Here is a 15329-nt window from a genome sequence, read left to right on the forward strand (position 1 = left end):
TGTGTGGCGGCTGAAATGAAAATTAAGGACTAATTCTAAAATTCAGTTCCCCACTGGCCCTGGCCATATGTCAAGGGCTCAGCAGCCACAGGAGGCCCATAGTGGCCGCTGTATTTGCAGGATATGGCAAAAGTTCTGCTCTAGCACAGGGGCACGCTGGCCGAGCCCCTAGAAAGGTGAGCAGGAGAACTGGGGAGCATGGGGAAGGAGTATCCTTCTCTGCAGATAATCTTTAACAGTCCCTGCACTTTTTCCAATCACGTCATATGTCACTTCCTACACAAAAATGACCACTTTGAAACTACGGAAACTTTTTGAACTTCCAGCTCATTTTTCAATGTGTAAATACATAGGTCACACGGGAAAAGGGTGTTGGGTTACCCCAAGGGACGTGCGTCTAAAGCCTGGAGCTGTCTGCAGAAGCAGTACAGAAGGGTCTCCTTGGGCAGGTGAATGAAAACTGGTGGCATGGGGGAGGGGGGCTCCCTGATTTCGATCCTCCCCCTCCGCAAGCTCCAGGTCCTTGGGGTGATTTGCATTCCAGCCTGCTCTAGTTTCCTGAGCTGCCACAACCCACTGCCGCAAATGAGATGGCTTAAAATGACGGGGCACTGATTCGCTCATAGTTCTGGGGGCCAGAAGTCCAAAGTCAAGGTGCCACCAGGGCTGGTTCTCTTTGAACCCCCTCCACACCCCCTGGCCGGCTTCCGGTGGCTATGGGCAAGGCTTGGCGTTCCTGGCCTTTAGGTGCGTCATTCCCAGTGCTCCCAAGGCCTTCTCCTCTGTGTGTCTCTGTGTCTTAAACCTCTCCCTTCTGTCTCCTAAGGACACTTGTCATTGGACTTAGGGCCCACCCTCAGTCCTAGATGACCTCATTCAACCCTCTACACCATTTTACAGATGACAAGAGGAGCAAGGCACAGGTCCCTCCCTTGTCTGAGGTCACGGGGCCATTTCAGGGCACAGCCCTGCCAGGCCTCCAACCCCTGGCTGGGCAGGGGGTGGGGGGAATGGGCAAAAGGCCTGCCCCCCTTCTTGGCTCCACAGCTCCTGCTGAGGGCCCGCTGCACAATGGGCAGCACACAGAGGGTGTCTCCCTTCTCTGGCCACGCTTATCTGTTTTATCAGACCTCCTAGGATCTGACAAAAGATCACACAGTCTCCAGGCCGTGAGAAGGAACTGGCTGGGCATGGGGGGGCAGTGGGCAACTGGAAACATCTCAAATCAGATGAGCCCCAAGCTGTAGAGGGCGGGTCCAGACTCGAAAAGTCTGCAGGGCAGATCAGAGCTGGGGGAAAAGGGAGTCCGTTTAGGCTTTCAGTGCTAGGAAAAAAGCTGGGACCCTCTTGGAGCCTCTCTTGGTGGTTCAGGACTCCCCACCCCCCCCACCAAGGGAAAGCAGGTCACAGGACTATCTCCGGGTCATGGGCTTTGACTCAAATACGAATCTCAAAAAAGCCTACAGAGCCCACTCCCATATTGTTATCCATTTTCGATAAAGATCCTGAGAGTTAATAAACGGCAGACCAAGATTTGGGCCCAACTTCGATTAACCCAGGAACTCTGTGCCCCTTCCCTGCGTCCCCACCCCCCAATCATCTGTATCTGGGACTTTCAAACTTCCGGTCAGCATCGCATCACAGGAAACCCATTTCCATCACCATCCAGGTCATACACTCCAAATAAAATAGCTCAAGGAAAAACTTCACTCCAATACATTTTGATTCCAGTCTACAGCCAGTTCAAAATTTCAAAACGCTGGCTGCAGCCCACGGAACTGATTTCATATCCTACAAACGCTTTGTGACTCCCAGTTTAAAAAATACTTCTCCACATAACTCACATGAATCGACATCCACACAGCACTCAGAAAGAGGAGGGGGGAAAAACACAAAAGAAATACAACAGGAACCATTCCTGTTGTATCCAAAAACTCATCTGTGGGTCTAATTTGTTTTTCTCCCCACTGAATCAAATGTCTGACTTCCTGGTCTGCTAATGATGACATTGCTTGTCAAGTCTTTGTTCCTCCTGTTAAAATGTAGGAGGTCCTCTTAAAGACTAAGTCAAGCCAGCCCATAAAATCCTCTCCAAGTGGATTCTCACATTGCGAGGTCCACCTATGCAGAAATCCCAGGGCATCTCCCAATATGGAGAAGTTCATTTTCAAGGAACCTCAGGTCTCGGCCAGCTGAAGTAAATGGGGAAAAGCCAGACCCTGTGGCTGGTGGATGGAGTGACAGCACAAGTCACTTCTAACAGTTTCTAATAGACCACCATCCTCATCAAACCAGGTCAGGTAACCTGGCTAGAATCCTTGACTGGTGAGCTGGTCAGAGGAAGACAAAGGTAGAAAGATCCCCCAGATGGTCCATGAGCCACAACCCAGGGCCAGCGTCTAGACCACGTGCTTGGCAGTTCTGAGCAGACAGGAGACAGGAGGCCGGACCTCGAAAGTCAGGGGCCCGCAAAGATCAAACACGCACTTACCTGGTGGGCAGACACACGCGGTCGGTGCTTCCCGAACTGTCCGGTGCTTGGCCAGTCCCTCCAACTTCTGAATCGGAAAGGGGGGGGCAAAAAAAAAACGAGCATGAGTTTGAGAGTGGACAGGCGCAAAAGTGGAAAAATCAGCAAACCCTACCGTATTGGAAAGATCAACAGTGGGGGTGGTACTGTTGGGCATATTTTCTTTACAAGGTGGTTAAGTGCTACAGCTAGTTTTAGTCCAAGAGGAGAAACAAAAAGAAACGTGTAACAATCACTTGGGAGTCCCTGAAAAGGTGGCAGTTTCTGCTTTGTTACAGCAGTTTCATTTTTTTTTTTAATTTTTAATTTTTTTTTCTTAGTGATTTTATTTTATTATTTATTTGAGAAAGAGAGAGCATAAGCAGGAGGAAGGGCAGAGGCAGAGGGAGAAGCAGGCTCCCCGCTGAGCGGGGAGCCCAATGCGGGGCTCAATCTTAGGACCCTGGGATCACGACCTGAGCTAAAGGCAGATGCTTAACCAGTGAGCCACCCAGGTGTCCCTGTTATAGCATTTTCAAACGTGAATCCAGAAAAGTCAGAGTGACCATGTAGTCTCTGTGAAGAGGGGAGGGCTGAGCAGAGGGATGCTGGGCCTTGGCACCCAACCCTTGGTCCTTAGATGGCACCCAAACCCAGGACACCCCAGGCCCCCTTGCTGCATCCCTTGCAGCGCATGGGGCATCAGAACCCAGGCCCAGTCCTAATTCACCCTGATGACCTCTTCCTTCCTTCTTACCAGCAGGGATCCTTGGCCTAGAAAATTTGGCTCAGTCCATTGAACAAGAATCTCTATGCATGCCCAGCCCTGCGGTAGATTTGGGGGAAGGGAAAAGAATTACCCCAGAAATAGGATCAAACATCCCAGCTCCACTATTATGCTAACTTGCAGTCCAGCTGAGGCATAATCATCACCTGATGGGCCTGTGGAAGGAAACTCTCGGAAGCCCGGGTTACCGTCCCTACCTCCCTACCTCGCACACAGGGGACTCGCTTGGAAAATAAAGAAATTAGTCCCCAAACCCAAAGCCAGGTTCAGAAGAGTGAAATGACGGGCCCATAATCCCCAAGCAAGCAAAGACTTGAGTCCTAACCAAAAAAATAAAGAATAAAAAATAAAAATAAAGTATCAACTTTTCCCTAGGAAGCAAACAAATAAAAAATCTCCCTCCAAAACAAAGGAAACCCCAAATGGGATAACTTGAATGACAAAATGTGATACTACCACCAGAAGGTTCAAACATAAAAATATAATCTTTCTCGGGGTGCCTGGGTGACTCAATGGGTTAAGCGTTTGACATGTGTTTCTGGCCCAGGGCACGATCTCAGGGTCCTGAGATCGAGCCCCACATCAGGCTCTGTGCTCAGCATAGTCTGCCTGAGAGTCTCCTTCTCCCTCTGCTCCTCCCACTTGTGCCCACTCCCTTTTTATCCTTTTCTCTCTCAAAACAAACTAATAAATCTTTTTTTAAATGGCATCTTTCTCCATAAAAATAAGTAATAAAAATTTAAGATACCTTGAAGACGGTACAGTAAGCAAATAAACTGTTGTTTTTGAAAAGTCGTCTCTGTGCCCCACCTGGGGCTCGAACTCATAATCCTGAGATCAAGCATCACACAATCTACAGACTGAGCCAGCCAGGCGCCCACCAAGCTGTTATTTTTAAGATTTTTTTTTTTTTTAATTTACTAATTTGACAGAGAAAGACAGCAAGAGAGGGAACACAGCAGAGGCAGAGGGAAAAGCAGGCTCTCTGCTGAGCAGGAAGCCGATGCAGGACTTGATCCCATCCCGACCTGGGAAGAAGGCAGACGCCTCACGACTGAGCCACCCAGATGTCCCCCGAGCTGTTATTTTTAAAGCTTTGCTTTAGAGGAGGTGAGAAGGGCACCCCCAGTTTTGAGCCCCCGAGCACCAAGCCTGGAATTTTCACAGGAGCTGGGAATTCAGCCAAGCTGGATCTGCCACTGGCTGGAACAGCAGGGCACCAGGAGCTCAGGCCACCTGCCAGGTACTTCCAGGTCCACCTCCAGTCCTGCCAGCCTCACCCTCATTTTACAGATGAGCCACAGAGGCTGGTACCCACCAGAGATGGGGTGAAGGCCTGCAGGTTTTGAGGGAACACAGGGCTGTGGTCATGCCCCCCCACCCCAGCTGAATGGCAGAAGTACCACGAATGGGGGGGTCGGGTTGGGGGGGGGTGTTTGGGGTGAGGAAGGGTACGCCTTTAGATGCACTAACTTGCCCATCTTCACCCCCACCTTCTCAGCCCCCCAAGGCCTCAGCTTGCCCCAGAAATCAAAACCTGGATAGGCTTCTGGACGCAGGCTCCCAGCTAGACCCCTACCGGTTACTCCTGCTCTGGTGCACCTGGCCCACAGCGACCCTAGGAATAGCGCGGGCCCCCAGGCTCCAGAGGCCCCCAGAGCTGCCCTGGGCTCTCGAAAGCAGGGAAAGGGGGGGGGGGCGGAGTGAGAACGGCTCCTCCAGCAGCAGTAGCTGCACACAGCAACCCTCCAAGCCCTACAACCACCGACCCCCAGCCCCACCCCCAGCTGGGTGGGCCCTGTCGCCCACTAGCAATCCTCGCCTCTGAACTAGAGCGTGGAAGCTGCGGGCGGATGCAGACACCGGCCGGAGCAGGGCCTCAGAGCTCACCCCTCACCCCACCCCCGCCATATTTGCAGATACTATTACAGATTTCAAAATGCACGCGGCAAACCTATCCAGCCTTCGCGTTACAGCCGGTCAATTTGTGCCAGACGCTCTCCTCTGTTTTTATCGTCGCGAGACGGACTGGAAGCCGCACTCGCTCCCCGGTTGGAAACCGGAGCATTTCAGGCTAAACCCCAACTCGCCTTTGACAGTCCCTCACCTCCGGGCCGCTCGGCTGAAAGGGAGGGAGGCTTTATCAAATACTGATAGGATGCACAATTACTTCCAAACTGCTCTTATCGTAAAATAAAAAACTAAACAGGAAACTGGGGAGGGCGGGGCGGGGGGTGGTGGTGGTGCGGATAACCTTATTGTTAATGTAATGCTAGTAGGTGGGGTCCTAGCGTAATGGGATCGAGTTTTCGTTTGGTCCTTGACTCTAACTCCTTCCACGCGTGTCCCTCTGGATTAGATGGTGAATCTGCCGTTTCCTCTTCAAGTCCCCTAACCCCCCCGCCCCCCCCATCCTCCCTCTCCAGGCCCTTCACTTCTGTGGGTTTGAAATGCCACTGCTATGAACACAAGCTGAAATGTTTGTATTAGAAACCGAATCCCACAATCTTTATTTCCATGCTTCGCCTTTTCTTCTCTAATTTTAAGAAAATATTGTTCTGTGTCCAGGTTTGTAAAAACGATTTAAAGGCCTCAACTTCTTTTTTTTTTTTCTTTCTTTCTTTTTTTGCATCCAATTATCTGGCAACACCCCTCCCATCTGGAAACAATATGGTCCTGGTTTTACATATGCAAACAAGTCCTGACTCCAAAAGTAAATAAAGGAGGGGTTTCAGAGAAAAGTCACTGAGACTTGCTCCCTCCACGGGTCCCCCGGAGGAGAGCTCCAAGTTTCGGGGTGGGGGAGGGGCAGCAGGCGCGAGGGGGAGATCGTGGTTCTCAGAAAAGGTCAGTTACACTGTTGGATGATAAATATATTAAGGACCTGTGGGAGCACTAGTCTGGCACCCTCGGCCAGATGTTTGATCACAGCCTCGAACCGGTGCATTTTGATGAAATACAGATTAATACACGTAGAAGGATGTCACGGTTTATTTCTGTAAAATGGTACAAATAAAGCCACAAAGATGTTCCTAGCCTCTTCGACAGAAGATTCCTGCCCTAGGGAAGAAATCTCAGGAAAATAAAAATCAGCAGGAGCAAAGAATGACACGCATGAAACTGCACCCGCCACACCGAACCAGTGGGAGTGGTTTAGAGACGGAGGGCGACCCGCCCCCGAGGAAACTGTCATATTTCGTGAAATGTCATTAGGAACACTGCGTAGCAAGAAAGGGGGGGGGGGATGTTATGATACCATAAATAAAAAGTCTGTATCTGTGTAAAAATTCAGGCATGGGGAGGCAGCAGCTACCAAAACATGAGTCCCCGTGGGTGTCCGGATTATGGTGATTTACATCTTTAGAAGTCCCTGCTGTGCTGTCATACTATCTTCTCAGTTAAAAAAAAAATTTTAAAAAAAGCATGGAAGTGGAAGAAGAACCAAAATGACACCTTCAAGTCTCCCTGCCGAGATCAATCTGTGAATGAATGACAGATAATTCTAGTACCTCAAGAGCCAGAGGACCCTCTCTGCTCCAGCCCCCACAGGGAGGGGGCCCTGCCCCCAGCAACCCAAGAGGGCAGCGAGATCTGGCCTTTGACGTTCTTTTATTCATACCTCATCATGGAGATGGGGAGAATAACAAACACGAAGTATTATTACTGAGTTCCTCATTACTTACAGTGGGCCGGGCATGGTGCTAACAGCTGTTACCACATTCAGACCTGCCCATATGCCCCCTACCTCCAGAAGGTGGGGACTGCTGTTATGCCCATTTACAGATGAGAACACTAAGACCACAGAGGGCTGGGTAAGCATCAGGGTGGGACCTGCCTCCAGCTGTCAGTCAGCTCTAATCACAGAGCATGGCAACCTCCGCTTACAAGCAAACTTTGTACCTCAAAACAAACAAAAAGTTGCCACCCACCCCTGGGCCAGAGAGAACAAAAAGAACAGAAATCAGATCCGGGGCTGCTGAAGGTTGAGGAGTGCGAAGCCTGAAGTACAAGGAGACACAAGGAGACAGTGAGGGGCCGATGGAACTGTTCTGTATGGCACGGAGGTGCTGGACACATGACGCTGTGTATTTGTCAAAAACAGTAAGACTGGGGAACCTGGGTGGCTCAGTCGGTTGGGCATCTGCCTTCAGCTCAGGTCGTAATCCTGGGGTCCCGGGATAGAGCCCCGCATTGGGCTCCCTGCTCAACAGGAAGTCTGCTTCTCCCTCTCTTGCTCCTCCTGCTTGTGATCTCTCTCTCCCCCTCTCTCTCTCAAATAAGATATTAAAAAAATAAATAAAACTGGAGGTCACAAAGAGTGAACTTTAACAGATACACATTTTCTTTTTTTTTTTTTTTTTAAGATTTTATTTATTTATTTGACAGAGAGAGATCACAAGCAGGCAGAGAGGCAGGCAGAGAGAGAGGGGGAAGCAGGATCCCTGTGAGCAGAGAGTCCGATGTGGGACTCGATCCCAGAACCCTGAGATCATGACCTGAGCTGAAGGCAGAGGCTTAACCCACTGAGCCACCCAGGTGCCCCAGATACACATTTTCTTTAAAAATCAACCAGGAGGGGCGCCTGGGTGGCTCAGGACTCTGCCTTCCGCTCAGGTCATGATCTCAGGGTCCTGCGATCAAGCCCCGCATCGGGATCTCTGCTCAGCGGGGAGCCTGTTTCCCCATCTCTTTCTGCCTGCCTCTCTACCTACTTGCGATCTCTGTCTGTCAAATAAATAAATAAATAAATAAATAAATTCTCCCCCCCCCCCCAAAAAAAAATCAACCAAGAGGTCAGAGAATCCCTGGATGAAACATGGGCTGTGAGGAATGAATGTAACTTTGTTAAGACTGCTGCAAGTGGGGGGAAAGGCAGGCAGGCAACCTAAGTAACTGGGAGGAACAGTGTTTTGATGGAGAACTATCAGGCTGAACACAAAAAGAGCCCTACAGAGATGCTGTACCCTAGCAAGGAAAGCTGTTGCTCACTTTCTCCCTGGGCAACGGGCATTAAGAGGGCAGTTCTGAAAGGTTGGCAATTTTGAAACTACTTCATGTAGACATTAGGGTTGAATGAGTGATGAGAGCTGGGCTTCTCATTGTCCAAGAAAGAAGTTATAAATACACAAAGGGGGAAAGACAGAATGATCCATGTGGTGCTGGATGAGTCAGAGACGCCACTCCAAGGTCCCATCTAATGTACACAGGAAGAGACATACAGACATAATATGCATAGGTATGTGTACACCGGGGAATGAATATTCAGGCATATATACACTAGCTGTCTGCAGAAAAGACCCGACCACCAGTGATATCCTGGAAGCAACGAGCCCACCTAGTACCCGAATCTTGGTTTCTAAATGCCATTCTCCAAGAAAAGGAACCAGGGCTCCTTGGAGAAATAGCTGGTTCTAGGCCTGGGCCAGGAAATATACAAGATGAACTTCAAGTGCCTTGTAGTGGCAGAAAGTAAGAAAGACCTTTCTGAAAAAAGGAGGTGGGGAGAGTTATGTCAAAGAAATACAAAACCTATCTGAAAGGGCTCAGAATGACCAAAGCTGGAACAACTTGGCCACAAAATAAAAAACACAGTATTGGATTATTAGCCAAAGAATAAGTTAGAAACCCATGAGTCCATCCTGATATAAATGACTGAATAAATAAGTGGGAAGAGACAAATCTTCCAATAATATATGTAGATACTGCCCTCTCCAGGAGGTGGAGCTAAATTCCCTTCTTCTTGAGTGAAGGCTAGATTCATTTCCTAAAAGCAGAGAAAGGAAAACTGACTTTATAACGTGGAAATCTGGCAGATACTACGTTAACCAAGTGGTCAAGGTTCATGTCACCAGTGATAAGTCATGTGACATCGTGGACCCCTGACATGACACCATGACAATGGCGATCTACCTCAGTGCTATTCTTCCCAAGCCTTCAGAGCCCAGTCTGATCATAAGAGCCACCCAAACTGAGGGACCATCTACAAACTACCTGTCTAGTATGTCCAAAAACTGTCAAGGTCATGAAAAACAAGGAAAGGCTGAGAAACTGTCATAGACTGAGGAGACCAAGGAGACATGACAATGGAATGCAACATGGTATCCTGGGTGGGATCCTGGAACAGGAAAGGGACTTCAGAGAAAAACTAGGGAGTTCTGAATAAAGTCTGTAGTTCCCTTTTTAAAAAATGGGCAAAAAAGAAATCATAATGTCCTGGGGCTCCTGGGTGGCTCAGTGGGTTAAGCCTCTGCCTTCCGCTCAGGTCATGATCTCAGGGTCCTGGGATTGAGCCCCACATCGGGCTCTCTGCTCAGCAGGGAGCCTGCTTTCCTCTCTCTCTCTGCCTGCTTCTCTGCCTACTTGTGATCTCTCTCTCTGTCAAATAAATAAATAAAATCTTAAAAAAAAAATCACAAAGCCCTTTAACACCCACTAAGATACAGCTTTGTTATTTTCTATAACACATCTATTTTTTTGCATTAAGGTGAAATTCACACAGCATAAAATTAAAGTGAACAATGTGGAAGTGAACGGTTGGTGGCAAGTGCAACCACCCCTTTACCTAGCTCCCGCTTTCTAGTTCCAAAACACTCTCATGACTCCAAAAGGAAATCCTGTGCCCGCTAAGCAGCTGCTCCCTGTTCCTCCCTCCTCTGAGCCTGTGGCAGCTGCCGATCTTTCCGTCTCTACGGAGTCACGTATTCTGGAACTGAATGACATAATATATGACATTTTGTATCCCGTTTCTTTCACTTAGCATAATGTTCTTGAGATCCATACTCTGTAGCAATGAATCAGCTTCATTCCCTTTTATGGCTGAGTAATATTGCACTGGGTGTCTATACCACAACTGGTTTATCCATTCATCTGTTGATGAACATTTGGGTTGTGTCCACCTTTTGGCTATTGTGAACTGTTCAGCGGTGAACATGAAGGTATGTATTTGTTGGAGTACCGTTTTTAATTCTCCGGGGTATATACCTAGAATAGAATTGCTGGGTCATATGGTAAGGCCATATATTATGTTTTGAATGCCTACCAAACTTCTCCAAAATGGTGGAACCATTTTATATTCCCACCAACAATGTATGAAGGTTCCAGTTTCTCTCCATCCTCATCAACAGATCCTAGTGTGTGTTGAGTGGTATCTCACTGCAATTTGATCTGCATGTCCCTAATGACTAATGATGCTGAGCATCTTTTCATCCGCCTGCTGATCATTTGCATGTCTTGTTTAAAAACATGTCTGTTCACGTCCTTTGCCCATTTTTAAATAGGGTTGTCTTTTTGATGTTGAGCTATAAGAGTTCTTTACATTTTTCTGGATACTACATCTTTTTTTTTTTTAAGATTTTATTGATTGATTGATTGATTTGACAGACAGAGATCACAAGCAGGCAGAGAGGCAGGCAGAGAGAGAGGAGGAGCAGGCTCCCTGCCAAGCAGAAAGCCCGATGCGGGGCTCGATCCCAGGATCCTGGGATCATAATCTGAGCCGAAGTCAGAGGCTTTAACCCACTGAGCCACTCAGGTGCCCCTGGATACTACATCTTTATCAGATATATGATTTGCAAATATTTTCTCATATGATGTATCTATTATTAATCAGAATCCTAACCCTCTCCAACCAAGACACAATTTGGGTGTATTAAAATCATCTTAAAAATTGGAGGTGGGAAAAAAAATGGAGGTGGTGGGAATGGACCCACGACTTCATGCTGGTCCTCACGTTACTCTCTGTTGAGATCTTGCTAGATTAATAGTGGGATATTGTTACTAAGGAATTGGACCTGGTCCTTTTTAGTTAATAGTAATTGTATTAGTTTTTAATTGCTGCATAACAAATTGCCACAAAATCAGCAGCTTCCAACAACACCTATTTACTAGGGTTTCTGCAGTCAAAGGTCTGGACACAAGACAGTTTGGTTCTCTGCTCATGGTTTCCTGAGGCTGAAATCAATGCATCAGCTGTGTGTTTCTTTCTGCACTCCTGAGTCCTCTTGCAAGCCCACGTGGTTCCTTGTGGTCTGTGAGCCCCATTCTCTTGGTGGCTGCTGGCCAGGGGCAGCTCTCAGTGTCCATAGGCTATGCACAACTCCTTGGCATGTGGTCCCCTCCACACACCCTCTCATGTTTCAGATCCCTCTGACTCCAGGAGGGGCCCAGTGCCTTCTAAGGACTCACCTGCTTACGCCAGGCCTACCAAGGATAAATGTTATAATGAACTCAGTCAACTGACTGCTAACTCAGTCCCGGGAATGATCCTATCATAATCACTGGTGCTGCCAATGCTGAAGGGGAGTACAAAGTGTGGACATGAAGGAGTGGGAATCCTGAGGGTTGTCTTAGAACTCTACCTGCTTGAGTAAGGTATCACAGTTAATAGTAATATGAGTGTGCTGTGGTTATGTACATATGTAGCATATTTTCCTATAAATCTAAAATTACTCCAAAAAATTTTTAAAGCCACATCATGGATTTCTACTTTCAGGCAAGATACAGTAGCATAACTATATTTATCCTCCTGCATAAAATAGCACCATCAAAACAAAACAAAAAACAACGAAAAAATCTGCAAATAAAACATAGGAAACACAGGTTTTGAAGACACTGATACCAAGCAGGAAAGGAGAGTGATCTCAGACAGAGAACAAGGGCTCCAGCTTCCTGCCTGGGGAGAGTTCCCAGGCTGCAGCACAGGGAGAGAAAACAGACATGGAGCCTGGCAGTCTTCTGAAGTCGGAGAGAGGAAGATGGAATGTCCATGATCGCCAAACTATGGAAAGAGCCCCGCTGTCCATTGACAGATGAATGGATAAAGATGATGTGGTGTGTATATATACAATGGAATATTACACAGCCATCAAAAAATGAAATCTTACCACTTGCAACAACGTGGATGGAACTAGAAGATATTACGCTAAGTGAAATAAGTCAACCAGAGGAAGACAATTATCATATGACTGCATTCATAAGAAACAAAAGGACCCTGGGATCATGACCTAGGGGAAGGGAAGGAAAAGAAAGTAAGACAAAATCAGAGAGGGAGACAAACCATAAGAGACTCTTAACTCTGGGAAACAAAATGAGGGTTGCTGGAGGGGAGGCAGGTGGGGGGATGGAGTAACTGAGTGACAGGCATTAAGGAGGGCCCGTGATGGAAGGAGCACCAGGTGTTCTATGCAAATGATGAATCACTGACCTCTCCCTCTGAAACTAATACTACATTCTGCATTAATTAATTAAATTTATATAAAATAATTTTTTAAAAAAAAAGAGATGGACCTAGGAGTCCAGGGATGCCAGACAGTTGGGGCTGCAGAGCAGAGGACCCAAGAGAACCAGAGATCTGGGAGGGTTTTTTGCAGATGTTCCCTGGGGCCCTTATCAGTACATGCAGGAGGCAATGATGCGAGGCCAGGGGTAGAACCACCCAAAAGAACACAGGGAACAGCACCTAGCTCTTACACAGGACTGGGAAGGTGCCCATTCCCCCAGCCAGATAGGTGAACCCCCTCATTCACACTCACAAATCAGAGTAGAGCACCAAGAAGGGTCTTGCCCCTGAGATAGGGAGTAATCAGTCCTAGACTACACATGGCTCTGGTCCCAGCTAATGGATCCTAAAATCAGGACCCAAAGGATCTATTTCCAAACTGTAACCCAAAGAGCTCACAAAAATTTACAGAAATACAAAAATATCAGGGGTGCCTGGGTAGCTCAGTTGTTAAGCATCTGCCTTCAGCTCAGGTCATATCCCAGGTCCTGTGATCAAGACCCCCATCAGGCTCCCTGCTCAGCAGGAGGCCTGCTTCTCCCTCTCCCACTCCCCCTGCTTGTGTTCCCTCTCTCGCTGTCTCTCTCTGTCAAATAAATAAATAAAATCTTTAAAAAAAAAAAGAAATACAAAAATATTCAACACCCAATGAGGTAAAATTCATAACATCCGGTGTCTGATAAGAAATTACCAGTGGGGGGGGCGCCTGGGTGGCTCAGTGGGTTAAGCCGCTGCCTTTGGCTCAGGTCATGATCTCAGAGTCCTGGGATCGAGCCCCGCATCGGGCTCTCTGCTCAGCAGGGAGCCTGCTTCCTCCTCTCTCTCTGCCTGCCTCTCTGCCTGCTTGTGATCTCTCTGTCAAATAAATAAATAAAATCTTTAAAAAAAAAAAAAAAAGAAAGAAATTACCAGTGGGGTGGGGGAGCATCTAGGTGACTCAGTTGGTTAAGCAACTGCCTTCAGCTGAGGTCATGATCCCAGGGTCCTGGGATCAAGCCCCTCATTGGGCTCCCTGCTCAGAGGGGGCCCTGCTTCTCCCTCTCTTTCTGTTGCTCTCCCTGCTTGTGCTCTCTTTCTCTCTGTGTCAAATAAATAAATAAAATCTTAGAAAGAAAGGAAGGAAGGAAGGAATTACCAGCAGGAAAACAGCCCTCATAATGAGCAGAAAAATCAGTGAGCTGAAACAGACCCACAACTCTCACATTAGAATTAGCCCCCGCAGACCGTAAAACAAGGATTGTGACCACAAGGCACACATTCAGGGAGTTCAGCAGAGGCGTCAAAGATACTAAAATACCTACACTGAGATTCTAGAGTGAGAAGACAGGACAGAGGGGATTGATGGCAAGATTAGACATCGCAGAAGAGAAGATCGGTGAACCTGAAGACAGCAGCAAAAATTATCCAAAATGAACACAGAGAGAAAGAATGAAGGAAAAAAAAAAAAGAAGGGCATCAGTGAACTTTGGGTCTTCAAGTGCACAGATAAGCAGAGTCCCCAAATTGAGGGGGAGAGAGAGAGAAAGAACAGCAAAAAAATATTTGAAGCTGTGAGGGCCAGAACATTGTTCAAAGTTTGATGAAAAGTATAAACCCACAGATCCAAGAATCTCAGGGAAACTCAAAGACCATAAACATGACAAAAATCACATCAAGGCAATTCCTTCAAACCAGTGATCAAGGGAAAATGTTAAAAGCAGCCAGAAGGAAAAGGATGCATTATGTGGATAGATAGAACTCTTGTTCTATTTATGCTGCTGGTGGGAATGTAAAATGATACAGTGGCTTTGCCCAACAACTAGGCAGCTTCTCGAAAAGTTCATCATACACCTGTCAGACAATCAACCATTTCATTCCAAGGTCATTATAACCAAGAGACATGGAAGCGTGTGTCCACACAAAGACTTGGACACAAATGTTAGCAGCAGCTTTATTTGTAATCGCCCCAAACTGGAAACAACCCAAATCTCCACTGAGGGGATAAACAAAGGACAGCCTCTCTGTATAATGAAATAGCACTTGGTAAGCAGGGGTAAGGAAAAAGAATGAACTAATAATATATGCAAAAATATCAACGCACCTCTTAATAATTATACTGAGTGAAGGAAACCAGACATCCTACCCCCTGAAAAAAAAAAAAGCATAATTTTGTATCATTCTTTTCATATAGATATAGATATATCCTTTAAAAAAAAAGATGAAATCAAGAGTGAAAGAAATTAGCCACACCTGGGTGGCAGGTGGGAAGGGACAGAGTTCGAGGTGGGCAGGCAATGCTTTTGAGGGTGGTGCAGATGTTCTCTACCTTAACTGCAGAGATGGGTTCACATCTGCACACATATGGTCACAAGGTCTCAAATCGTAATTTGAAAATATCTGGAGTTCATTATGTGTCAAATATACCTTAAAAAAATGATAAATGATAAAAACGAAACACTTTGGCCCTGGCTCCCACAGGCTTGGCCACCACCATCCCCCTGCCCTGGGGTAGGGGAGCAGGTGTCCTGGGGTCAGAAGGCATCACTTCACCCCACTGGGCTTGGGGGTTCCACGATGGGATCCTGACCTGAGCTGAGGCAGATGCCCAACTGACTGAGCCACCCAGGCGCCCCTTGTGTTCCCAGTTATGATTTTTCCAAGACACACATCCCTTCCTGTCAGAATCCACTTTCAAAGATTCACCGCACCAGGCTGATGGAATGAAATAACTATCTGCAGCCCTGGATGGGGAGTGGACAGTCTCCACCATGGCTTTC

The 15329-nt window shown here is 47.3% G+C and overlaps 1 protein-coding gene across 4 annotated transcripts in view; it reads right to left on the bottom strand.

The window, feature by feature from the left end:
* Window positions 1–15329, bottom strand: part of COL23A1 (collagen type XXIII alpha 1 chain) — a 309980-nt gene that overhangs the window by 282923 nt on the left and 11728 nt on the right. For all 4 annotated transcript variants that reach the window (XM_047731172.1, XM_047731171.1, XM_047731170.1 and 1 more), the window contains exon 2: window positions 2492–2558. In XM_047731172.1, the coding sequence (XP_047587128.1) occupies window positions 2492–2558 (67 nt within the window). The remainder of the gene's footprint in view (window positions 1–2491; window positions 2559–15329) is intronic.

This window comes from Lutra lutra, chromosome 5, assembly GCF_902655055.1.
Source record: "Lutra lutra chromosome 5, mLutLut1.2, whole genome shotgun sequence".
In the NCBI taxonomy this organism is placed as follows: domain Eukaryota; kingdom Metazoa; phylum Chordata; class Mammalia; order Carnivora; family Mustelidae; genus Lutra; species Lutra lutra.